Source organism: Gymnoscopelus microlampas (assembly GCF_963454915.1).
Source record: "Gymnoscopelus microlampas genome assembly, chromosome: 1".
NCBI lineage: Eukaryota > Metazoa > Chordata > Actinopteri > Myctophiformes > Myctophidae > Gymnoscopelus > Gymnoscopelus microlampas.
Window position 1 is genome coordinate 47902542 of NC_139962.1, and position 27587 is coordinate 47930128.

General features: G+C 39.8%; 1 protein-coding gene across 4 annotated transcripts in view; it reads left to right on the top strand.

Annotated features, from left to right (window-relative positions):
- Positions 1-8437, top strand: part of LOC311050541 (A-kinase anchoring protein 13) — a 114541-nt gene extending 106104 nt beyond the window's left edge. For all 4 annotated transcript variants that reach the window (XM_084064626.1, XM_084064627.1, XM_084064628.1 and 1 more), the window contains 2 exons: positions 426-741; positions 2832-8437. In XM_084064626.1, the coding sequence (XP_083920752.1) occupies positions 426-741; positions 2832-2884 (369 nt within the window). In that variant the 3' untranslated portion in view covers positions 2885-8437. The remainder of the gene's footprint in view (positions 1-425; positions 742-2831) is intronic.
- Positions 8438-27587: the final 19150 nt, after the last annotated feature.

The following is a 27587-nucleotide window of genomic DNA, read 5'->3' on the forward strand; positions in this document are numbered from 1 at the left end:
TTTTCCTTTTATCCTATCCCAAATCCCCCTCCTCCTCCTCATCCCTGCTCCTCCTCATCCCCCCTATCTCCTGTCCTAGTAGTAGTAAAAACTAAATTCATCTGTTTTCAATTTCAGTTTAGTTTTAATTCGATGTTTCAGCGGGTTTGTTGTTTAGCATCCGGTAGTTTTTATTTTATGAATTGGCTTAATTTTAATTAGTTTTAGTGTTAGTTTTAGTTTTGTTTTGAAATATAGTCAGGGCTGAGATTCGGAAAGCCTAGAAAAATTGCAAAAATAGCCAATAGGTGATCTACAAGCTCACAGTGTCCCTGACACTGTGGCCGCTGACACCCAAAACGACATTAATTAAGATTTTCGTTATTTGGTTAGCTTTTAGTTAACTATAATAAATCTTGGTCCACAATCCCCCCTGTGTCCTCCAGGGAAGGACCATAGAGACGACCACGTCCGAAGACTCCCTCCATCATCATCCCGCGGACGGAGACCTCCCCGAGCTGTTCCTCCTCAGCTCCTCTTCCCCTCCCCGGCTACAGCCCACCGCCCCGCGCAAATCCCAGTCCCTGCCCCGAGGGAAGAGCCTCAACCCCTTCACCTCCTCCTCGTCCTCCTCCAACTCCTCCTCCAGCCATCAGATGCCCGGACGGCTGCTCCAGCTGGCCAGTAAGAACAAAGACAAGGACAAAGACAAGAAGGAGAAGAAGAAGAAGAAAAAGAAGGAGGGCAAGGGGGGGACAACAGGTAGGAGAACCTTCATTTTGTCCATTGAGCATGGACTTTAACTAGATCCCTAGTATGGCATATACTAGATTTTTGGGACCGATATTATTTTTAAACATTTATTATATATGTTAAACTTCAGTATGAAAAGAACAATTTACTTTTAAGCATACCATTAACAAACAAACAAGTAAATATAAAATAGCCCTATTCAAAAATAGCTGATCTACAGTACAAGCATTGTGGCGTGTTTTGAGTTTGTAGATCTGCTTTTTTTAAATTATTTTTAAAGTAAAACATCAGGACACATTGGCTGCATAATTACTGATACCAGAATCGTCGAAAAAGTTAAATAAGGGGCACTGATGGCTAAGTGGTTAAGTTGCATACCACATAGACTTTGATGCCTTGCAGCGGGTCCCGGGTTTGATTCCCGAGGCCATCGGTCGATTTGCTGCATGTCACTCCCGTTTCCTGTCTCTCTCCACAATTCTATCGAGATAAGGCAGAAATAAACCCAAAATAAATCTAAAAAAGTAAAGTAAAATAATGGCAGAAATATCGGCCAACCCGATATTGCTTGGGCTCTATGATTTGCGGCAAGACATCATGACATATAGCTCATTTACATAATATTAGATCTTCAGTCCAACAGATTACAATTATGACAATTATGACAAGATAATGAGAGCAATGGGGCGTCCGCTGGCCTAGCGGTCCAGGCGCATACCACATATCCTCCTATAATTCTAGTAACCTCACGGTGGTGGTGGCGGCGGTGTCTTGGTTCGGGGGACTCTTGATCAAACTGCGCATGCGTCGTTGCCAGGTTTCGCGAGAGAAACAAGCAGCAAGGTCTATGAAAACGAGGCCAAACCAAACGAACCCTACAAGCAACAAGGTCTATGAAAAGAAGGCCAAACGCAGCGCCTTCACACATATACCTTGCCTATTGGAAAACAGCCGATCTACAAGCTCACAACGCGTCCCCACACCCACCTGCACTTTCACAACCAACGCCAAAACACAACACCAATATTGCCACTACAGCGCTTACAATATGCCTACATGGCAACTTAGCCTGCTTCCACACCATAGACCCCGCCCCCATTCTCTGACTGCATTCTGTGGAAACACAGCAGAGCAGCAGACTTTTCTCGCACACACCATGCACATACGCACACGCGCACTTTTAGATCCAGTACTATTTTAAAAGTCTGCGTATGGGGGACTCGCGTATCCGCGCGCCTGGTGTAGCCGCTATCATTGATAATCACTTGGATCTAAACAAACGCGCTGGACGATCTCTGTGTGTGTGTGTGTGTGTGTGTGTGTGTGTGTGTGTGTGTGTGTGTGTGTGTGTGTGTGTGTGTGTGTGTGTGTGTGTGTGTGTGTGTGTGTGTGTGTGTGTGTGTGTGTGTGTGCGTGCGACGGGACAACGGGAGCATGTACCGTGGTGTGTGTGTGTGTGTGTGTGTTCGCGACGGGAGCATGTACCGTGGACTTTACTATATAACTTGGGGTCCAAGAAATGCCATTAAATGGGGGTCCATAGCCCTAATGCATGTCAAACTGGGGGTCCTTGAAATTAAAATGCTTGAGATTCACTGCTAGAGCCGTAAAAAAACGCTCTTATGGGGGTCCCTGGCATATCTTTTCAAATGGGGGTCCGCGGGCTAACAAGTGTAAATATGGGGGTCCTTGACATAAAACCGTTTGAGAACCACTCCACTACACAGTACAAACTCACTTCCGATCCCTGATACTGTCTGTTCTCAGCGCATAAGCCAAACTGCACACGTTGGGTGCTCACTGCTCATATTCCCCTACGGGTATGGTCTAGTGCTGATAATCCAGCTTGACAGCGTGTCGCTGGTTCGACTGGCCCCAAAAAATATCTTTAAAAAAAAAGAAGATAATGAGAGCAATAACAAGTTAGCAGTCAAATTCATATAACAATGTTTTCAGTTGTGTCTTAAAGTTTAGTGGAGATGTTTCTTACGGCAGATTGTTTCAACATTTAAGATACTTACACACACAGGATGGATCCATCGTTCCACTGTGTCCTTCTGACAGAAACACTGACTGCATCCTCTCCTCTCCCCCCACAGACTCCCTGCACCTGGAAGGGGCCACTCTGGACGGGGAGATCTTCTTCTGCTGAGAGTGCAGGCCCCATCCTTCCTCATTGTTCGCTATCCAGGCTCCAGCAGTCACTCACTGAAGCTTGGTTCACGCTGAGACATTTTCGGGCGGTAATCTCGTCACAAATTGGCATTGGGTAATGCTCATTTCTTCAGTCCATCACATTGACAAGTTGACAGAAAACAGAGAGCAACGTGCTTCACTTTCAGCTCCGCTGTGAGGGTCACCAAGGCCCAAGACCTCTGATCTGATCCAAATGTAGGGCTGCCAAGCTGCCCAAAGTGCCCAAGAAAGCTACCTACAGCTAGCTAGCTCTAATCCCTTTGTCACTGTGACTCTTGTACACAGTTGCACACAAACACATGGTACGTAACTCATGTGCATACAGTATATGTATGCATGAGGGTGCATACACACACACAAACACACACACACGCACGCACGCACGCACGCACGCACGCACACACACACACACACACACACACACACACACACACACACACACACACACACACACACACACACACACACACACACAAGGCACGCCTGTATTCATAGCGAAAATAGCTCACAGTGTTTCACAATGAAGCTGAAAGAGATTCAACGACATTCCAACGATCCATAATAATGGGACTGCAGAACGTGGACGCAAAAGTCTTAGAACGTTTTGATCAGCTCTCATATAATCAATGTGCAGTATGTGTCTCAGAGATACAGATATGTGGAATGAGTGAGTTTTTCCTTTTCTCTTGGGAAGCATTCACAGAGCCAGAGAGAGAAGAGAGGTATTAGGAGACAATTTTCAAAAATGCAAAAACCATTTGCAAAAAAAACACAGTTGCTGCAATCTAAGTATTTATCCTTCATGTTTCCTGCATTACTACTTGGTACAGTAGTAGCCATTGTAGAAGTTCCCATTGGTATTAATTTATCCTCAATGCATCCCATATTTAAGCGTCCTTGATTATCTTAAATGCACTATACAAAACAAATGTGTTATTAGTTTTTACTGCAGACAAATCTGTTTTTCCCAGGTCCCCTCTGTAAGTAGAGCAATTATTCAGACATGTCTGTATAATGTACACACAGGTCCATTCAGATTATTCAGATGGTTTTCAGCTCGGTTGAGTGCCACTGAAGAGATATCAGCTTGATCTCCTGCTTTACCCATCTCTGAATAGGCTTTTATACCTCTCATCAGATCGATGCGCCCCCTGCATTTTAATTGTGTTATAGCTGCAGGTAGCATAGCTCACTAATGGCTTCAGCCTCTTCAAACTGAGTTCTTCTGTTTGAAAGGATTTCTTGCTCAATTTCCCTCTTTCAGGCTTCGTTAATGGAGTAGATGTGAGTGTAACAAATAGAGGGGTAGGGGCAGAATTTCTATTGATTCCATTTGATTTCTATTGGTTCCGCAATGGTGATGCAGTTATTTCAAATCATACAGCCCACATGCTGGCCTTCCAATCAGATAGACCTGCAACACTTACAACCCATGTGTAGTGACTCCAGAATTACTGAGGCTCCAGTCAGATGAACCTCCTTCAGAGGTGGTCTGAGACACGTTAATAACATAAAGAGAGAAAATGTACCAGTGAATGTTGTCCACACACCCCTTTACTTTCTGGAGTTGAAGGTCTTAATCATTACACCAGTAATGGGCAGTTCAATCACATTTCTGCATCTATAGTAGAGGAAAGAGAAATATAGGATATTAATACACTAGGAATTTTTTATAAAAAACAAAGCATGCATTCTGTCCTTGCATTCTGTAGGCAAGGAGGCTCTATGTGAAATACAGAATACTCTGCTTCTGCTGCAGTGGTTTTAGGCTTGGTTTTAGGCATGTCAGTATAATTAATTGACAGTTGTTAAGCACTTTTCTTGTCTCGTTTGGGCGCATTTCACTTTTTGGTTTTCAATCACAATCGAGGAGTGCTTTATGTTCACTGGAATGTCTGTTCAAATAAGCTCTCAGGCACCCGTTAGAAAAGGAAAACACACATCTGCAATGAGACAGTAAGGAGCCAGATTGTGAGGCATTTCAGCTTTGTTAGACAATGAAGTAGAGCGAGACAGGAGGTGGGAAGAGAGAGAGCGAATGGTATGTAAAATAGGTTTCAAGCTGGATTCAAATCCGTAATATCCCTTTTAACAGGCTGAGTCACTTCAGAGTGTGTCGATATCTATAAAATCTAAATTCTCCTTTCTAAAAAGCAGGTGCCGGTTAAGGATAAAATGTGCATTCTTCTCTCAGTGCAAGCAGAAACATTCATGAATAGCATTAACATGTATTTTGTGAATGAATTCAAAATACTAATATGTAATGTAATTTCATACTCCCCCCCAACATTTAGGGTTGGAAGAGCTGGTGTGAAGGGAATATGCAGTATGGATTTTTTTTTAAATATACTCGCAGTTTTGGTGTCCATATTTTAAGCAAGTATCTTATGTCTGCTACCTGCTGGACAGGTAGAGGCTTTGAACCCACCAGAGAGACTAACAGTGAACTGCAGAGGGAGCCACTGGGAAAAACAAGTCCCTAGCCTGCATTAGTACTGGGGTACTAATGGTGACCACTGTAGAAATCCCCTTCATGTATTTATTCTGTATGTGTCCACAGCAGTAGTCCTGCAGTCCAAATATGTATATTTAACCGCTTAAACCCTCTATTCTTTGTAAAACTGACCTGAGTTACAACTGTACTTGGACTGCTTTTTTCAGTCTACAGTCTACACAAATCTCTTTGCCAAAAATAGCCGATCTACAAGCTCACAACTACCGATCTACAAGCTCATAAGCTACAAGAAGCTTGTAGATCGGCTATTTTTGGCGAATGTTCCCCCAGAATAGGCATGTTGGGGTTAAAAAGTGGTTAAAAAGTGGTTAAAAAATACATTCTAATGTCTGCAATATTCTGCCATCTCCACTGGCTTAAAAAAAGATCAAAACAACAAGTTTTGCTTTCATTTTACCCTCAAACAGTTCTTCTAATAGGAGGCAGAGCAAAAGTGCAGCGACAGTAGTTTCATGTGTGCAAGTAAAAAAAGAAAAGAAAAGTGTCTTCTACAATGGCTGCTTCTGTACAGAGCTGGCTATCTGAACACCTCTCTCCTCAACACCTCTTTTATCCTGCTTGTTAAATAGTTGTTTTGTGTGTGTGTCCATGATTGCCGTTTCATGTCTGCTTTGGTTTGTTCTGCCGTGGCTGCCATAAGAAGCTTACAGAGGCTCAGGCAATTAGCCGCTTGATGTCTTTCTGTTGCGGCCATGTGTTGTAATCCTGTCAAAGACACACAAAAGTAGCAGCCCTTTTAATTTATTTAAATTCTTTTCTATTGTTTGTAGCGACTTGACCGCTAGGGGGCATCGGACCAGTGACTTGCGTTGCGTTTGTTGCACACATACACACAAACAAAAACAGATGAACATACATACACGTATGCAGGCACACATGCAGGCATACACACAAATAATATATAACATACTATGTGTGTCTGTATATTGAATACATACTTTCACACACCCATGCAAGTAGACACAGAGAGGCATAAACTATGAAAGCTGTTCCTTTTCTTCTCATCTTTTCTTGTTCTATTGGAGTTCCTGGCGTGAGGAGCTGACATTGTCCCTAAGGCAGATCACAGTGTTAGCATGAGACATAATGTAACACTGATGGAGCATGGAGGAGGAGGGGGAACCCTCCTTTCACTTTTTATACACAAGGGGGGAACTGTGATATCTTACCCGGAGGCATTTATAATTGGCTCACAGAACCCACCATAAGTTGACAGAGAGTGGTAAATGGTTGTTAAATAGAAGGTAGGCTGGTAATGGTTTTGGCTCATGGGGAGAATAGAGTTTAGAGAACAGACTGAGCAGAAATGAATCATTTGTAACTCTCTGTCTACATGGAGACAGTCTGAATGGGCAGAATGAGACAAGAAAACCAATAAGGAAGAGGCGGATGGGGGTAGAGTTAGGACAGGAGGTGAGAGGGAGAGGAACAGAGAGGAGAGGAGTGGTGATGGGGAGAAAGGCTGGGAGAGGTTTGGAAGAGAACTTGATGGAGGACATGCAAGGAGAGGGGAAGGGGATGTGAGGAGTGGATTGCCAGTGAATATGAAGGAGGGACGGATTACTTTGGGGCCTGTAGACAGTAAAATAGTGAGGGTTAATAAAACAGGCACTTTCAGAGTTAAATGAACACTCAGGATTCTACTGTGTGTGATAGAAGGCTGTTTACCCTTCAGCTAAACCTTTATCACATAATGCACAGCAACACCTTTCTGCTTATACTGCAAAGGATCCAGACACTCCTCATTCCCACATATTTGTAAATTCAATACATACTGTATTGTTATTGATGAAGCATTTCTATTGAGTTACATAAGTCAGTTTGAATGCAACTTTGTTGCACCGAATGGTTTTATCATTAGAAAAGGGAGTAATGAATGCCACTGGGTTTTAGTTCTCAAAATGATGTTTCATTGCATAAATGGAATAAATGTGACTCATTTGCATGGCAGAAAATGTGCAGTACAGGAACACAACGCAAATGGGAAATGGATTCTCACGCCCTATTTCATAATTACTCTATACGTCTTACTATGGTGTCGTGCAAAGTCACAACACGTCGAAATGTGTTTTAGCTATTTTTAGCTATTTAAAATAAAAATTGTGAATGAAAAAGTGAATGAACTTCTGTCAGAGAAGGCATTGAGCATGCCCAAGGGACGAGTCATGAAATGCACTAGAGTAGAACCCAGTATGCTTTCAGGAGAAGGGGAGAAAGAGAGTGAAAGGGAGAAAAAGAATAGTCTAGCGTTTTATACCTCTCCTTTGAACGTTAAGTTTGGACTTATAAAGTGTTAATCCTTAAGATAATCAAATAATAATATTACATATTTGATACTACTCGCTGGCATTTTTGTGTCAACAGCCATTTAGTGTCATCGCTTTACTGTATGTAAGCACTCTATTATATGTTCGTTTCCATTGGTGCTGACAGGGTCCGGCATTCCCGGCAAATGATGCGTGCACTCATGGTCGAACGCGGAAGACAAGAGCCGGCTAACGATGCTGTAGCCCTATCATAGTCTTCTTTCTCAATGATACGCGACTGTTAGTTTATGGTCTAAAGAAAACATTGATGTGCTCCCAGTTTAACCGTGCTGGTTTGTTTGGGGGCCTAGCAGTCAATACTGCACTATTTGTTTTGAATAGCTATAGTGCTCTGCAATTTGTATCATGAAAACACACTTGATGTGACCATCAGTCACCAATGGGTGTCACCAAATGCACTAAAACAGATGATCTTCAGGATTAACACTTGGAAATGGGTACATCATTCTCATTCTGAGTAATGTACCAACAAAAGGGTAAAAGAAAAAATGTAAATATGATTCATGTACAAAATAACAAAGAATCAAATGTAAAAAATATGAATTACTTGTTTGATTTGTGATTGTTTATTGCCACATTTTTGTAAGAACGCTTTTATTTATGTTTTAATCTATCACACCGTTGGGGTGATAAACAACGTTAAAGTCATATTTTAACTCGTAATAAATACATAAAAAGCTAATTTGTTTGTTTTTGTCTGGCTTGGTCACTGTTGTTCTTCTTGTATTTTTTTCCCCTTTGCCCCTGCATCCTGGGTAATTGGACAGTATTAAAAACATAACATTCATGTGAACTCCGATCCCCCTCCGATCCCCCTTCCCACTCCGCAAACCTCCGGGTCATCTGGGACACAGAATGCCAAGTTTGAAGTTTTTTTTTTCTTCGGTCGGACGGTGCCCGAGTTATGCCTGGGACAGACATTGATTGATTGATTGATTGCATTTTTTATTAGGCAAAAGAATGTAAAACAACACAGTTACATTTATAATGCTTTTGTCTAAAAGGTCCGGCCAAAAAAGTCCTTGCGGGCTTGTTTCCGTTGGGGTCCTTGAATTAATTTCATAGACATATATAGTAGCAACCAAACAGTTCAAAAATCAACATAAGAATACAGAGGGAAAAAAATATACCATTATGTACAAAAAAGGCATGAGAAAATAAAATAAAAAGTATGTACAAAAAAAAGGGGGAGGGGGGGGGGGGTCGTCTGTCTACAGGGAAACTGGTACTAGCTCCTCTTTAGGCCTCCAGAAAGATGAGTTTTTAGGGCTGTTTTGAATGAGCCCAGCGAACTGCATGTTTTGAGGGATGGGGTTAGACTATTCCATTCCTTGGTGGCAGTGCTATAGAAGGAGAATTTGCCCATGTTTGTTTTATGGGTGGGTGTTACCAGATTGTTGTTTACGCTCCCTCTAGTTTTGTGACTGTGGGTGTCACTAACTTTTTCGAGGTTATACAGATATGCGGGTATAGGGGGCATTTCGGGCAAATCTGCATTTACAATTTTGAAGACCAGTCCCATTTTTAGTTGTATAACCCTGTCTTCCACCCTGAGCCAGCCTAGGCTGGCAAAGTGAGTGGGAGAGAGGTGGGTCATGGGCCCCAGTCCGAGAAGTAGTCGAATCAGTTTGTTTTGGGAGGTTTGAAGCTTAGTCTTCAGTGACACTGAGGTGTTGGAGTACCAAGAGGAGCTAGCATAGTCAAAAAGGGGCTGAATCAGGGCCCCAGAGAGGGTCCTGAGTGCCTGAGGGTTGACAAAAGAGGAAACTCTGCCCATAAATCTGGTTCTCTGGTTTACTCCTTTGAACACCTTTTGTTGCCATGCTTTCACCTGTCAGGTGTTTGTCAAGAATACATCCCAAATAGGTAATCTCTTCTTTGCTAGTGATGATTGTGTCATCGACTTTGACCTTGAAGTCATTTACCTTCATTTTACTGAGGGAATGTTTGGTCCCAAATAGGATGGATTCAGTTTTCCCAAGGTGTAGTGACAGTTTGTTATCGGTAAGCCAGGTACGGATTTTTGAGAGTTCAGAGCTGAGAGCTTCCTCGACTTGCTCTCAACTCAACTTGTCCTCACCCGAGATCAGGAGTGCCGAGTCATCAGTGAACAGGAACAGTTTGCAGTTACAGGCAGCATTCATGTCGTTAATGTATAGAAGAAACAGTAACGGCCCTAGAATGCTGCCTTGAGGAACCCCGCAGCTCACCGGGAGGGATGAGGACATGGTTCCGTTGATGTCAACCACTTGTTCTCTACCCTCCAAGTAAGATCTCATCCAATTTAATGATGTGCAATCAAAACCAATCGCCTTCAGCTTATCAAGTAGAATTTCGTGGTTTACAGTGTCAAATGCCTTTTGGAGGTCCAGCATGACCATGCCGCAGTATTTGCCCGAGTCTACCTCACGTTTGATGTAATCGGTCAAATACAGTAGGCATGTGTCAGTGGAGTGGGATGTTCTGAAGCCCGATTGGAATTCAAACAACAGTTTACGCTCGCTGAGGTAGCTGTTGATTTGTTCTTGGATTGATCGCTCTATAACCTTTGAGATGGAACAAAGGATGGAAACAGGCCTATAGTTGCCAGGATCTAGTTTGCTTTCTTTTTTAAATAGAGGGATTACTCTTGCCAACTTGAATTCTTGTGGGACATGACACTGACTTATGGATAAGTTTGTAATATGGGCTACTATGGGAGCAATGGAGACCGCTGCGTCTCTGAGGAATCTGGTGGGGATGTTGTCAAGGCCGGTGGCCTTGTTTGGCTGTAGGGCGAGGAGTTTTTTTTGCACATCAACAGTCAATACAGGTTTGAAAGAGAAAGAATATTTTTTAGCCCCTAGTTTCTCATAGTGAGCTTGAATGTGGTCGGGGCCATACAGACCTGAATGCTGAGGGAGTTTGCTTACCAACTGGGTTGCAACTGTGGTGAAGAAACTGTTAAAACAGTCCGCTACCAATTGCTTGTCGGTAGTGAGCGAGCCACTTGAAATAATGCAAATGTTTGTAGATTTTGTCTGAATTTTTCCGTTGTAGCCTAATTGTTTTAGTGCCTCCCACAGTTTTTGTGGGTGGCTTTTGTTTGCCTCTATGTTCTCATTTAAGAGTTGAAAGTAATCCTTATGCAGAATGTCCCATTTCACAAGTTTTCTAAAGTATAAAATGTATAGAAATCTTTTGAAAATAGCAGACCTACAAGTCCTACAAGTGAGCTTGTAGATCGGCTATTTTCTAATGGCCGAAATGTAGATATGGCTCAAGTGGTTAATGTATGTTTTGTAATAATAATCTAAATCTACAAAGTAATTAACGTTTTCAAATAACTGTAGTGGAGTAAAAGTACCTATTTCCAGGATTTGATTTCCAGGATTTGAGTCTCGAGTCCCAAGACTCAAGACCCAAAAGAGTCTTGAGCCGAACCAATTACTCCCGCGGAGACATCAAATTTCTCTTTTGGGCCTTGAGTCCCAAGACTCGAGGACCAAAAGAGAAATTTGATGTCTCCGCGGGAGTAATTGGTTCGACTCAAGACCCAAAAGAAGGTAAACTGACTGTAATGATTCAAAATGTCATATATAGAATGGAAACCCCATTCAAACTTTAAAATGTTCATCCTAATATGGACATGTTTGCCTGAAAAGGAATCTTTGAAATGTTTAATAGTTTTAGAAATGTACTCCTTTAAAAGTTCAGAGATTTAGAATGGAGGTCGATGGACGAATTTGGGACCTCAAAAAACTACTTTCACCTAGAAACTCCATTCACAGTTCAAAAAAATCACCTTACTGTGGACATGCATGCTTGAGATGTTTTTCTTTGAAATCATTTGTAGTTTTGGAGATATTTAACTTTAAGCGCCCAATGTATTGTCAATGCGGCCAATGGACATTTAACTACATACTTACGCCTAATAGTACGTTTCAGGCAATTTAGAGTTGATTGGTAGTACTTTGTAGTGACTTTTTTTGGTCCCTAACATTCATCGAGCTCTGGACTTAGTAAATTTATTTTTTCACCATTGTGTCACTACCGAAACGAAAGTTTGTCACTACCGAAACGAAAGTTAAATCCGAAAAAGTGTGGAGGCCAAAATCGTCCCCCCAAAAACCTGTTAGGAGTACGTTTCAGGCAATTTAGAGTTGATTGGTAGTACTTTGTAGTGACTTTTTTTTTTCACCATTGTGTCACTACCGAAACGAAAGTTTGTCACTACCGAAACGAAAGTGAAATCCGAAAAAATCACTAAGTGTGGAGGCCAAAATCGTCCCCCCAAAAACTTGTTAGGAGTACGTTTCAGGCAATTTAGAGTTGATTGGTAGTACTTTGTAGTGACTTTTTTTTTTTCACCATTGTTTCACTACCGAAACGAAAGTTTGTCACTACCGAAACCAAAGTTAAATCCGAAAAAATCACTAAGTGTGGAGGTCAAAATCGTCCCCCCAAAAACCTGTTAGGAGTACGTTTCAGGCAATTTAGAGTTGATTGGTAATTTTCGTTTCGGTAAAATTTATTGGTAGGACTTTACAATAATGACCCGTTATAAAGCATTTTTAAACGTTTATAAGTAGTTTGTAAACTATTAACAAATCATTAACAACCTGTTTGTTGACATTCGTAAATGATTACTAAAATCTTTATAACTACAGTTACAAATCATTTGTAAAGTATTAGTAAGTAGTGAACTATTCATGAATAAGCCATTTATATACATCTGTAAAAGATTATTAAATCATTTGTAACGACCCATTCTAAAGCATTTATAAACGTTTATAAGCAGTTTGTAGACTATTAACAAATCATTAACAACCTGTTTATTGACATTCGTAAATGATTACTAAAACCTTTATAACTACGGTTACAAATCATCTATAAAGGTATTAGTAACTATTCATGAATAAGCCATGTATAATACATCTGTAAATTATTATTAAATCATTTGTAACTGATGTTACATAATATATACAAGCTATTGGTAGCTTGTTCATGTTTAACATATGCTTTGTTAAACATTCCTAAAGTATCTATAAATCCTTAGTACATGTTATTATGTGCCCTATAGTAAAGTGAAGACAGTTCATCATTTACAACTGTCTGTTAATGTGTTTGTTCATGTTTAACATGCTTTGTAAAACATTCCTAAAATATCTATAAATCCTTTGTACATGTTATTATGTGCCCTACAGTAAAGTGAAGACAGTTCATCATTTATGACTGTCTGTTAATGTGGACTTTCTCCTTACCTGTTGCAAACTACCTGGCTTTCATGAATGCAGACACCAAACAATTACTAGAATTATCATTCATGTTAAGCAAATGATGCGTAAGACATTCGTAAAGAGTATGTAAACCATTTGTGGTGTTAGGGACCAAAAAAGTCATTACAAAGTACTACCAATCAACTCTAAATTGCCTGAAACGTACTCCTAACAGGTTTTTGGGGGGACGATTTTGGCCTCCACACTTAGTGATTATTTCGGATTTAACTTTCGTTTCGGTGGTGACCAACTTTCGCTTCGGTAGTTTGATTACAAAATGTAAGTTGTGTAAAAAATAATCTGACTATACTAAGTTGTTATTTGTTTGTTTAAGTCAGGCTATACTCTACTCAGAGTCATAAGTTTACAAAATGTTCTAAAGTACAGTGAACGTCTGTGCGGTTTGTCTTCATCACTGAAAATAACGTACATTGGGGTTGGCAAAAGGGCCCACTCTGTGTGGAGTTTGCATGTTCTCCCCTTGTCTCTCAGGGTAGTTGATACCCTCACAAAAACATGTAGTAATCCTGGTCACTAAACTCCTCCCCCATGACAGCCGGGGCGCCTGATGGAGGGGAAGGGAACTGGTTGGAATAACGTGTTCCTTCCACGCGCTACGTCCAATCAGGGAAACTCCCTCCTGTCAGGTGACAAGAAGGTCAGTTGGCTCTCATGCATTGAAGGAGGCATGAGCTCGGCCCTGGCCTCCCTAGGCTCGTGAGGGGAGTGTAGTGCCCAGGATCACTTAGAAAATTGGCACCGGGTGAAAAATAAGGGTTACAAAATCGTGGGATAAAAAATTGTTAAAAAAAAAAGAAAAGAAAATAACGTACATGTAAACTGATGTCATGTGCAGTTGGGGTGAAGAAACACAACCATTTCACTCCTAATAATACCTATTTGATTTGACATCCTGACTTGCTGCTGTAGCTGAGGCTTGAACCTGTTACCTGCAGCTCACTAGTCAGTGACTCTATCCATTCACCTACAGCTGTTTCTTTGGAATCTGCGGTTCTGAAACGTTTTGTTGTCAACCCCCCAAATTGACATGTATTTGGGCAGTGGACCCCAATGTGAAAAGATGTAGTGTCAGGGCCCCCCATGAAAAAGATTTATATTTATGCTGTAACACATTTTTTTTAAAGTTATTTGTCTTGTTTGTTGTTCAAGTCAAAGCACCAGGAAGGCTGTACTTGTCAGCCATCTGTTAGCTCAATGGGTTGAGACGCAGTATTCATGATCCAGAGGCCATGAGTTCAAATCCCATTGATGTCTTTCCTATGATTCTTTCCTTTGCAGACTGGCTTCCAGAAGATAAACTGAAAACTACCAGGAAGGCTATATTTGTCATCCAACTGTTAGCTCAATGGGTTGAGACGCAGTATACATGATCCAGAGGCCATGAGTTCAAATCCCATTGATGTCTTTCCTATGATTCTTTCCTTTGCAGACTGGCTTCCAGAAGATCAACTGAAAAGTACCAGGAAGGCTGTACTTGTCAGCCATCTGTTAGCTCAATGGGTTGAGACGCAGTATTCATGATCCAGAGGCCATGAGTTCAAATCCCATTGATGTCTTTCCTATGATTCTTTCCTTTGCAGACTGGCTTCCAGAAGATCAAGTGAAAACTACCAGGAAGGCTGTACTTGTCAGCCATCTGTTAACTCAATGGGCTGAGACGCAGTATACATGATCCAGAGGCCATGAGTTCAAATCCCACTGGTGTCTTTACTGTGATGCTTCCCTTTGCAGACTAACTTCTAGAAAAACAAGTTAAAACCACCAGAAAACCTGTAACTCTCAGCCTACAGCATAGCTCAACTGGTAGAGCGTCTGTCCATTAACATGACTTGACTTGACTTGAGTGGGTTCGATTCCCACTTGAGTCAAGTGTCCCCGGTATCTTGGGGCAACGGATAAATTGACTGATATCCTTAGTGATGCTTCCCTTTGCAGACTAACTTCTAGAAAAACAAGTTAAAACCACCAGGAAACCTGTAACTCTCAGTCAACAGCTTAGCTTAGCTTCCAATAACATGACTTGACTTGACTTGACTTGAGTGGGTTCGATTCCCACTCGAGGCAAGTGTCCCCGGTAACTTGGGGCAATGGATAAATTGACTGATATCCGTAGACTTGACTTGACTTGACTTGACCACTCAAGTCAAGTCAAGTCATGTTATTGGACAGACGCTCTACCAGTTGAGCTAAGCTGTTGACTGAGAGTTACAGGTTTCCTGGTGGTTTTAACTTGTTTTTCTAGAAGTTATTCTGCAAAGGGAAGCATCACGAAGAATATCAGTCAATTTATCCGTTGCCCCAAGTTACCGGGGACACATGACTCGGAGTGGGAATCGAACCCACTCAAGTCAGGTCAAGTCATGTTATTGGACAGACGCTCTACCAGTTGAGCTAAGCTGTTGGCTGAGAGTTACAGGTTTCCTGGTGGTTTTAACTTGTTTTTCTAGAAGTTAGTCTGCAAAGGAAAGCATCACAGTAAAGACACCAGTGGGATTTGAACTCATGGCCTCTGGATCATGTATACTGCGTCTCAACCCATTGAGCTAACAGATGGCTGACAAGTACAGCCTTCCTGGTAGTTTTCAGTTGATCTTCTGGAAGCCAGTCTGCAAAGGAAAGAATCATAGGAAAGACATCAATGGGATTTGAACTCATGGCCTCTGGATCATGAATACTGCGTCTCAACCCATTGAGCTAACAGATGGCTGACAAGTACAGCCTTCCTGGTACTTTTCAGTTGATCTTCTGGAAGCCAGTCTGCAAAGGAAAGAGTCATAGGAAAGACATCAATGGGATTTGAACTCATGGCCTCTGGATCATGTATACTGCGTCTCAACCCATTGAGCTAACAGTTGGATGACAAATATAGCCTTCCTGGTAGTTTTCAGTTGATCTTCTGGAAGCCAGTCTGCAAAGGAAAGAATCATAGGAAAGACATCAATGGGATTTGAACTCATGGCCTCTGGATCATGAATACTGCGTCTCAACCCATTGAGCTAACAGATGGCTGACAAGTACAGCCTTCCTGGTGCTTTGACTTGAACAACAAACAAGACAAATAACTTTAAAAAAATGTGTTACAGCATAAATATAAATCTTTTTCACTACATCTTTTCTACATCTTTTCACATTGGGGTCCACTGCCCAAATACATGTCAATTTGGGGGGTTGACAACAAAACGTTTCAGAACCGCAGATTCCAAGGAAACAGCTGTAGGTGAATGGATAGAGTCACTGACTAGTGAGCCGCAGGTAACAGGTTCAAGCCTCAGCTACAGCAGCAAGTCAGGATGTCAAATCAAATAGGTATTATTAGGAGTGAAATGGTTGTTTTTCTTCACCCCAACTGCACATGACATCAGTTTACATATACGTTATTTTCAGTGATGAAGACAAACCGCACAGACATTCACTGTACTTTAGTACATTTTGTAAACTTATGAGTCTGAGTAGAGTATAGCCTGACTTAAACAAACAAATAACAACTTAGTATAGTCAGATTATTTTTTACACAACTTACATTTTGTAATCAAACTACCGAAACGAAAGTTGAATCCGAAATGATCACTAAGTGTGGAGGCCAAAATCGTCCCCCCAAAAACCTGTTAGGAGTACGTTTCAGGCAATTTAGAGTTGATTGGTAGTACTTTGTAGTGACTTTTTTGGTCCCTAACACCACAAATGGTTTACATACTCTTTACGAATGTCTTACGCATCATTTGCTTAACATGAATGATAATTCTAGTAATTGTTTGGTGTCTGCATTCATGAAAGCCAGGTAGTTTGCAACAGGTAAGGAGAAAGTCCACATTAACAGACAGTCATAAATGATGAACTGTCTTCACTTTACTGTAGGGCACATAATAACATGTACAAAGGATTTATAGATATTTTAGGAATGTTTTACAAAGCATGTTAAACATGAACAAACACATTAACAGACAGTTGTAAATGATGAACTGTCTTCACTTTACTATAGGGCACATAATAACATGTACTAAGGATTTATAGATACTTTAGGAATGTTTAACAAAGCATATGTTAAACATGAACAAGCTACCAATAGCTTGTATATATTATGTAACATCAGTTACAAATGATTTAATAATAATTTACAGATGTATTATACATGGCTTATTCATGAATAGTTACTAATACCTTTATAGATGATTTGTAACCGTAGTTATAAAGGTTTTAGTAATCATTTACGAATGTCAATAAACAGGTTGTTAATGATTTGTAATAGTCTACAAACTGCTTATAAACGTTTATAAATGCTTTAGAATGGGTCGTTACAAATGATTTAATAATCTTTTACAGATGTATATAAATGGCTTATTCATGAATAGTTCACAACTTACTAATACTTTACAAATGATTTGTAACTTTAGTTATAAAGGTTTTAGGAATCATTTACGAATGTCAACAAACAGGTTGTTAATGATTTGTTAATAGTCTACAAACTACTTATAAACGTTTATAAATGCTTATAACGGGTCATTATTGTAAAGTGCTACCAATTTATTTTACCGAAACGAAAGTTAAATTCGAAAAAATCACGAAGTGTGGAGGCCAAAATCGTCCCCCCAAAAACCTGTTAGGAGTACGTTTCAGGCAATTTAGAGTTGATTGGTAATTTTCGTTTAACGAAAGTTAAATTCGAAAAAATCACTAAGTGTGGAGGCCAAAATCGTCCCCCCAAAAACCTGTTAGGAGTACGTTTCAGGCAATTTACAGTTGATTGGTAGTACTTTGTAGTGACTTTTTTTTTCTTCACCATTGTGTCACTACCAAAACGAAAGTTAAATCCGAAAAAATCACTAAGTGTGGAGGCCAAAATCGTCCCCCCAAAAACCTGTTAGGAGTACGTTTCAGGCAATTTAGAGTTGATTGGTAATTTTCGTTTAACGAAAGTTAAATTCGAAAAAATCACTAAGTGTGGAGGCCAAAATCGTCCCCCCAAAAACCTGTTAGGAGTACATTTCAGGCAATTTTACAGTTGATTGGTAGTACTTTGTAGTGACTTTTTTTTTCTTCACCATTGTGTCACTACCGAAACGAAAGTTTGTCACTACCGAAACGAAAGTTAAATCCGAAAAAATCACTAAGTGTGGTGGCCAAAATCTTCCCCCAAAAAACCTGTTAGGAGTACGTTTCAGGCAATTTAGAGTTGATTGGTAGTACTTTATAGTGACTTCTTTTTTTTTCACCATTGTGTCACTACCGAAACGAAAGTTTGTCACTACCGAAACGAAAGTTAAATCCGAAAAAATCACTAAGTGTGGAGGCCAAAATCGTCCCCCCAAAAACCTGTTAGGAGTACGTTTCAGGCGATTTAAAGTTGATTGGTATTGACTTTTTTTTTGGTCCCTAACATTCATCGAGCTCTGGACTTAGTAATTTTTTTTCCCGTTTCGGTAGTGACACTACCGAAACGAAAAAAAAATTGTTCCCCCAAAAACCTGTTAGGAGTACGTTTCAGGCAATTTAAAGTTGATTGGTAGTGACTTTTTTTTTGGTCCCTAACATTCATCGAGCTCTGGACTTAGTAATTTTTTTTTCCGTTTCGGTAGTGACACTACCGAAACGAAAAACTGTCAAAATCAGTTGAACCACTTTGACCCTATTTTATGCATCAGCTGTTTGAAAGTATCCAATCTAAGTGGTGGGAAAGTAACTAACTACCACGTTGTGAGCTTGTAGATCTGCTATTTTCAAACATTTCAGTACTTCAGTACTTTTGGTACTTTAAGTACATTTTGATACCAATACTTTTGTACACCAGACTTTTACTTGTAACAGAGTGCTTCTACATTGCAGTATTGATACTTTTACTTCAGTAAAACATTTTAGTACTTTAAGTCCATTTTGATGCCAATACTTTTGTAATTTTACTCAAGTACATTTTGAATTCCGGACTTTTACTTGTAACAGAGTACTTCTACATCGTAGTATTGATACTTTTTTTTTAAATGCTGGTGACGAAAAATGACGAAAAATGCTGGTGACGAAAAAATGCTGGTGACGAAAAATGACGAAAAATGCTGGTGATGAAAAATGCTGGTGACCAAAAATGACAAAAAATGCTGGTGACGAAAAAATGCTGGTGACGAAAAATGCTGGTGACGAAAAATGCTGGTGACGAAAAATGACGAAAAATGCTGGTGACAAAAAAATGCTGGTGACGAAAAATTACAAAAAAATGCTGGTGACGAAAAATGCTGGTGACGAAAAATGACCAAAAATGCTGGTGACGAAAAAATGCTGGTGACGAAAAATGCTGGTGACGAAAAATGACGAAAAATGCTGGTGACAAAAAAATGCTGGTGACGAAAAATGACAAAAAATGCTGGTGACGAAAAAATGCTGGTGACGAAAAAATGCTGGTGACGAAAAAATGCTGGTGACGAAAAAATGCTGGTGACGAAAAAATGCTGGTGACGAAAAATGACAAAAAATGCTGGTGACGAAAAATGCTGGTGACGAAAAATGACGAAAAATGCTGGTGACGAAAAATGACGAAAAATGCTGGTGACGAAAAATGACGAAAAATGCTGGTGACGAAAAATGACGAAAAACGCTGGTGACGAAAAATGACGAAAAATGCTGGTGACGAAAAAATGCTGGTGACGAAAAATGACGAAACATGCTGGTGACGAAAAATGACGAAAAATGCTGGTGACGAAAAAATGCTGGTGACAAAAAATGACGAAAATGCTGGTGACGAAAAATGACAAAAAATGCTGGTGACGAAAAAATTCTGGTGACGAAAAAATGCTGGTGACGAAAAATGACGAAACATGCTGGTGACGAAAAATGACGAAAAATGCTGGTGACGAAAAAATGCTGGTGACGAAAAATGACGAAAATGCTGGTGACGAAAAATGACAAAAAATGCTGGTGACGAAAAAATGCTGGTGACGAAAAATGACGAAAAAATGCTGGTGACGAAAAATGACGAAAAATGCTGGTGACGAAAAAAAGCTGGTGACGAAAAATGACGAAAAATGCTGGTGACGAAAAAATGCTGGTGACGAAAATGCTGGTGACGAAAAATGACAAAAAATGCTGGTGACGAAAAACGACGAAAAATGCTGGTGACGAAAAAATGCTGGTGACGAAAAATGACAAAAAATGCTGGTGGAGAAAAATGCTGGTGACGAAAAATGACGAAAAATGCTGGTGACGAAAAAATGCTGGTGACGAAAAAATGCTGGTGACGAAAAATTACGAAAAATGCTGGTGACGAAAAATGACAAAAAATGCTGGTGACGAAAAAATGCTGGTGACGAAAAATGACGAAAAATGCTGGTGACGAAAAATGACAAAAAATGCTGGTGACGAAAAAATGCTGGTGACGAAAAATGACGAAAAAATGCTGGTGACGAAAAATGCTGGTGACGAAAAAATGCTGGTGACGAAAAAATGCTGGTGACGAAAAATGACGAAAAATGCTGGTGACGAAAAATGACGAAAAATGCTGGTGACGAAAAAATGCTGGTGACGAAAAATGACGAAAAATGCTGGTGACGAAAAATGACAAAAAATGCTGGTGACGAAAAAATGCTGGTGACGAAAAATGACGAAAAAATGCTGGTGACGAAAAATGCTGGTGACGAAAAAATGCTGGTGACGAAAAAATGCTGGTGACGAAAAATGACGAAAAATGCTGGTGACGAAAAATGACGAAAAATGCTGGTGACGAAAAAATGCTGGTGACGAAAAATGCTGGTGACGAAAAATGACAAGAAATACTGGTGACGAAAAAATGCTGGTGACGAAAAATGCTGGTGACGAAAAATGACTAAAAATGCTGGTGACGAAAAAATGCTGGTGACGAAAAAATGCTGGAGACGAAAAAACCTGTTAGGAGTACGTTTCAGGCAATTTAAAGTTGATTGGTAGTGACTTTTTTTTGGTCCCTAACATTCATCGAGCTCTGGACTTAGTCATTTTTTTTCCGTTTCGGTAGTGACACTACCGAAACGAAAAAAAAATTGTTCCCCCAAAAACCTGTTAGGAGTACGTTTCAGGCAATTTAAAGTTGATTGGTAGTGACTTTTTTTTTGGTCCCTAACATTCATCGAGCTCTGGACTTAGTCATTTTTTTCCGTTTCGGTAGTGACACTACCGAAACGAAGAAAAAAATTGTTCCCCCAAAAACCTGTTAGGAGTACGTTTCAGGCAATTTAAAGTTGATTGGTAGTGACTTTTTATTTGGTCCCTAACATTCATCGAGCTCTGGACTTAGTAATTTTTTTCCGTTTCGGTAGTGACACTACCGAAACGAAAAAAAAATGTTCCCCCAAAAACCTGTTAGGAGTACGTTCCAGGCAATTTAAAGTTGATTGGTAGTGACTTTTTTTTTGGTCCCTAACATTCATCGAGCTCTGGACTTAGTCATTTTTTTTCCAGTTTCGGTAGTGACACTACCGAAACGAAAAACTGTCAAAATCAGTTGAACCACTTTGACCCTATTTTATGCATCAGCTGTTTGAAAGTATCCAATCTAAGTGGTGGGAAAGTAACTAACTACCACGTTGTGAGCTTGTAGATCTGCTATTTTCAAACATTTCAGTACTTCAGTACTTTTGGTACTTTAAGTACATTTTGATACCAATACTTTTGTACACCAGACTTTTACTTGTAACAGAGTGCTTCTACATTGCAGTATTGATACTTTTACTTCAGTAAAACATTTTAGTACTTTAAGTCCATTTTGATGCCAATACTTTTGTACTTTTACTCAAGTACATTTTGAATTCCGGACTTTTAATTGTAACAGAGTACTTCTACATCGTAGTATTGATACTTTTTTCTAAAATGCTGGTGACGAAAAATGACGAAAAATGCTGGTGACGAAAAAAATGCTGGTGACGAAAAATGACGAAAAATGCTGGTGACGAAAAATGCTGGTGACGAAAAATGACGAAAAATGCTGGTGACGAAAAATGACAAAAAAATGCTGGTGACGAAAAATGCTGGTGACGAAAAATGCTGGTGACGAAAAATGCTGGTGACAAAAAAATGCTGGTGACGAAAAATGACAAAAAATGCTGGTGACGAAAAAATGCTGGTGACGAAAAAATGCTGGTGACGAAAAAATGCTGGTGACGAAAAATGACAAAAAATGCTGGTGACGAAAAATGCTGGTGACGAAAAATGACGAAAAATGCTGGTGACGAAAAAATGCTGGTGACGAAAAATGACAAAAAATGCTGGTGACGAAAAAATGCTGGTGACGAAAAAATGCTGGTGACGAAAAAATGCTGGTGACGAAAAATGACAAAAGATGCTGGTGACGAAAAATGCTGGTGACGAAAAATGACGAAAAATGCTGGTGACGAAAAAATGCTGGTGACGAAAAAATGCTGGTGACGAAAAATGACAAAAATGCTGGTGACGAAAAAATGCTGGTGACGAAAAAATGCTGGTGACGAAAAAATGCTGGTGACGAAAAATGCTGGTGACGAAAAATGACAAAAAATGCTGGTGACGAAAAAATGCTGGTGACGAAAAATGCTGGTTAAAAAAAAAATGCTGGTGACGAAAAATGCTGGTGACGAAAAATGACAAAAAATGCTGGTGACGAAAAATGACGAAAAATGCTGGTGACGAAAAAATGCTGGTGACGAAAAATGACAAAAAATGCTGGTGACGAAAAAATGCTGGTGACGAAAAAATGCTGGTGACGAAAAATGACGAAAAATGCTGGTGACGAAAAAATGCTGGTGACGAAAAATGACGAAAAATGCTGGTGACGAAAAATGACAAAAAATACTGGTGACGAAAAAATGCTGGTGACGAAAAATGACAAAAAATACTGGTGACGAAAAATGCTGGTGACGAAAAATGACCAAAAATGCTGGTGACGAAAAATGACAAAAAATGCTGGTGACGAAAAATGCTGGTGACGAAAAATGACGAAAAATGCTGGTGACGAAAAATGACGAAAAATGCTGGTGACAAAAAAATGCTGGTGACGAAAAATGACAAAAAATGCTGGTGACGAAAAAATGCTGGTGACGAAAAAATGCTGGTGACGAAAAATGACGAAAAATGCTGGTGACGGAAAAATGCTGGTGACGAAAAATGACGAAAAATGCTGGTGACGAAAAATGACAAAAAATGCTGGTGACGAAAGAATGCTGGTGACGAAAAAATGCTGGTGACGAAAAATGCTGGTGACGAAAAATGACAAAAAATGCTGGTGACGAAAAAATGCTGGTGACGAAAAATGCTGGTGACGAAAAAATGCTGGTGACGAAAAAATGCTGGTGACGAAAAATGCTGGTGACGAAAAATGACGAAAAATGCTGGTGACGAAAAAATGCTGGTGACGAAAAATGACGAAAAATGCTGGTGACGAAAAAATGCTGGTGACGAAAAATGACGAAAAATGCTGGTGACGAAAAATGACGAAAAATGCTGGTGACGAAAAAATGCTGATGACGAAAAAATGCTGGTGACGAAAAATGACAAAAAATGCTGGTGACGAAAAATGCTGGTGACGAAAAATGACGAAAAATGCTGGTGACGAAAAATGACGAAAAATGCTGGTGACAAAAAAATGCTGGTGACGAAAAATGACAAAAAATGCTGGTGACGAAAAAATGCTGGTGACGAAAAATTGCGAAAAATGCTGGTGACGAAAAAATGCTGGTGACGAAAAATGACGAAAAATGCTGGTGACGAAAAAATGCTGGTGACGAAAAAATGCTGGTGACGAAAAATGACGAAAAATGCTGGTGACGAAAAAATGCTGGTGACGAAAAATGACGACAAATGCTGGTGACAAAAAATGACAAAAAATGCTGCTGACGAAAAAATGCTGGTGACGAAAAAATGCTGGTGACGAAAAATGACAAAAAATGCTGGTGACGAAAAATGCTGGTGACGAAAAATGCTGGTGACGAAAAATGACAAAAAATGCTGGTGACGAAAAATGACGAAAAATGCTGGTGACGAAAAATGACGAAAAATGCTGGTGACGAAAAATGAAAAAAAATGCTGGTGACGAAAAAATGCTGGTGACGAAAAAATGCTGGTGACGAAAAAATGCTGGTGACGAAAAATGACGAAAAATGCTGGTGACGAAAAATGACGAAAAATGCTGGTGACGAAAAAATGCTGGTGACGAAAAAAAGCTGGTGACGAAACATGACGAAAAATGCTGGTGACGAAAAATGGCGAAAAATGCTGGTGACGAAAAAATGCTGGTGACGAAAAATGCTTGTGACGAAAAATGACAAAAAATGCTGGTGACGAAAAAATGCTGGTGACGAAAAATGACGAAAAATGCTGGTGACAAAAAAATGCTGGTGACAAAAAATGACAAAAAATGCTGCTGACGAAAAAATGCTGGTGACGAAAAAATGCTGGTGACGAAAAAATGCTGGTGACGAAAAATGACAAAAAATGCTGGTGACGAAAAATGCTGGTGACGAAAAATGACGAAAAATGCTGGTGACGAAAAATGACGAAAAATGCTGGTGACGAAAAATGACAAAAAATGCTGGTGACGAAAAAATGCTGGTGACGAAAAATGACGAAAAATGCTGGTGACAAAAAAATGCTGGTGACGAAAAATGACAAAAAATGCTGGTGACGAAAAAATGCTGGTGACGAAAAAATGCTGGTGACGAAAAATGACAAAAAATGCTGGTGACGAAAAATGACGAAAAATGCTGGTGACGAAAAAATGCTGGTGACGAAAAATGACAAAAAATGCTGGTGACGAAAAATGCTGGTGACGAAAAATGACGAAAAATGCTGGTGACGAAAAAATGCTGGTGACGAAAAATGACGAAAAATGCTGGTGACGAAAAAATGCTGGTGACGAAAAATGACGAAAAATGCTGGTGACGAAAAATGACGAAAAATGCTGGTGACGAAAAAATGCTGGTGACGAAAAATGACGAAAATGCTGGTGACGAAAAATGACAAAAAATGCTGGTGACGAAAAAATGCTGGTGACGAAAAAATGCTGGTGACGAAAAATTACGAAAAAATGCTGGTGACGAAAAATGACGAAAAATGCTGGTGACGAAAAAATGCTGGTGACGAAAAAAAGCTGGTGACGAAACATGACGAAAAATGCTGGTGACGAAAAATGGCGAAAAATGCTGGTGACGAAAAAATGCTGGTGACGAAAAATGCTGGTGACGAAAAATGACAAAAAATGCTGGTGACGAAAAAATGCTGGTGACGAAAAATGACGAAAAATGCTGGTGACAAAAAAATGCTGGTGACGAAAAATGACAAAAAATGCTGGTGACGAAAAAATGCTGGTGACGAAAAAATGCTGGTGACGAAAAAATGCTGGTGACGAAAAATGACGAAAAAATGCAGGTGACGAAAAATGACGAAAAATGCTGGTGACGAAAAAATGCTGGTGACGAAAAAAAGCTGGTTACGTCATTTTTTTCCGTTTCGGTAGTGACACTACCGAAACGAAGAAAAAAATTGTTCCCCCAAAAACCTGTTAGGAGTACGTTTCAGGCAATTTAAAGTTGATTGGTAGTGACTTTTTATTTGGTCCCTAACATTCATCGAGCTCTGGACTTAGTAATGTTTTTCCGTTTCGGTAGTGACACTACCGAAACGAAAAAAAAATGTTCCCCCAAAAACCTGTTAGGAGTACGTTCCAGGCAATTTAAAGTTGATTGGTAGTGACTTTTTTTTTGGTCCCTAACATTCATCGAGCTCTGGACTTAGTAATTTTTTTTCCAGTTTCGGTAGTGACACTACCGAAACGAAAAACTGTCAAAATCAGTTGAACCACTTTGACCCTATTTTATGCATCAGCTGTTTGAAAGTATCCAATCTAAGTGGTGGGAAAGTAACTAACTACCACGTTGTGAGCTTGTAGATCTGCTATTTTCAAACATTTCAGTACTTCAGTACTTTTGGTACTTTAAGTACATTTTGATACCAATACTTTTGTACACCAGACTTTTACTTGTAACAGAGTGCTTCTACATTGCAGTATTGATACTTTTACTTCAGTAAAACATTTTAGTACTTTAAGTCCATTTTGATGCCAATACTTTTGTACTTTTACTCAAGTACATTTTGAATTCCGGACTTTTAATTGTAACAGAGTACTTCTACATCGTAGTATTGATACTTTTTTCTAAAATGCTGGTGACGAAAAATGACGAAAAATGCTGGTGACGAAAAAAATGCTGGTGACGAAAAATGACGAAAAATGCTGGTGACGAAAAATGCTGGTGACGAAAAATGACGAAAAATGCTGGTGACGAAAAATGACAAAAAAATGCTGGTGACGAAAAATGCTGGTGACGAAAAATGCTGGTGACGAAAAATGACGAAAAATGCTGGTGACAAAAAAATGCTGGTGACGAAAAATGACAAAAAATGCTGGTGACGAAAAAATGCTGGTGACGAAAAAATGCTGGTGACGAAAAAATGCTGGTGACGAAAAATGACAAAAAATGCTGGTGACGAAAAATGCTGGTGACGAAAAATGACGAAAAATGCTGGTGACGAAAAAATGCTGGTGACGAAAAATGACAAAAAATGCTGGTGACGAAAAAATGCTGGTGACGAAAAAATGCTGGTGACGAAAAATGACAAAAGATGCTGGTGACGAAAAATGCTGGTGACGAAAAATGACGAAAAATGCTGGTGACGAAAAAATGCTGGTGACGAAAAAATGCTGGTGACGAAAAATGACGAAAAATGCTGGTGACGAAAAAATGCTGGTGACGAAAAATGACGAAAAATGCTGGTGACGAAAAATGACGAAAAATGCTGGTGACGAAAAAATGCTGGTGACGAAAAATGACGAAAATGCTGGTGACGAAAAATGACAAAAAATGCTGGTGACGAAAAAATGCTGGTGACGAAAAAATGCTGGTGACGAAAAATGACGAAAAAATGCTGGTGACGAAAAATGCTGGTGACGAAAAAATGCTGGTGACGAAAAATGACGAAAATGCTGGTGACGAAAAATGACAAAAAATGCTGGTGACGAAAAAATGCTGGTGACGAAAAAATGCTGGTGACGAAAAAATGCTGGTGACGAAAAATGACGAAAAAATGCTGGTGACGAAAAATGACGAAAAATGCTGGTGACGAAAAAATGCTGGTGACGAAAAAAAGCTGGTTACGAAAAATGACGAAAAAAAGCTGGTGACGAAAAATGACGAAAAATGCTGGTGACGAAAAATGACGAAAAATGCTGGTGACGAAAAAATGCTGGTGACGAAAAATGCTGGTGACGAAAAATGACGAAAAATGCTGGTGACGAAAAAATGCTGGTGACGAAAAATGACAAAAAATGCTGGTGACGAAAAATGACGAAAAATGCTGGTGACAAAAAAATGCTGGTGACGAAAAATGACAAAAAATGCTGGTGACGAAAAAATGCTGGTGACGAAAAATGACAAAAGATGCTGGTGACGAAAAATGCTGGTGACGAAAAATGACGAAAAATGCTGGTGACGAAAAAATGCTGGTGACGAAAAAATGCTGGTGACGAAAAATGACGAAAAATGCTGGTGACGAAAAAAT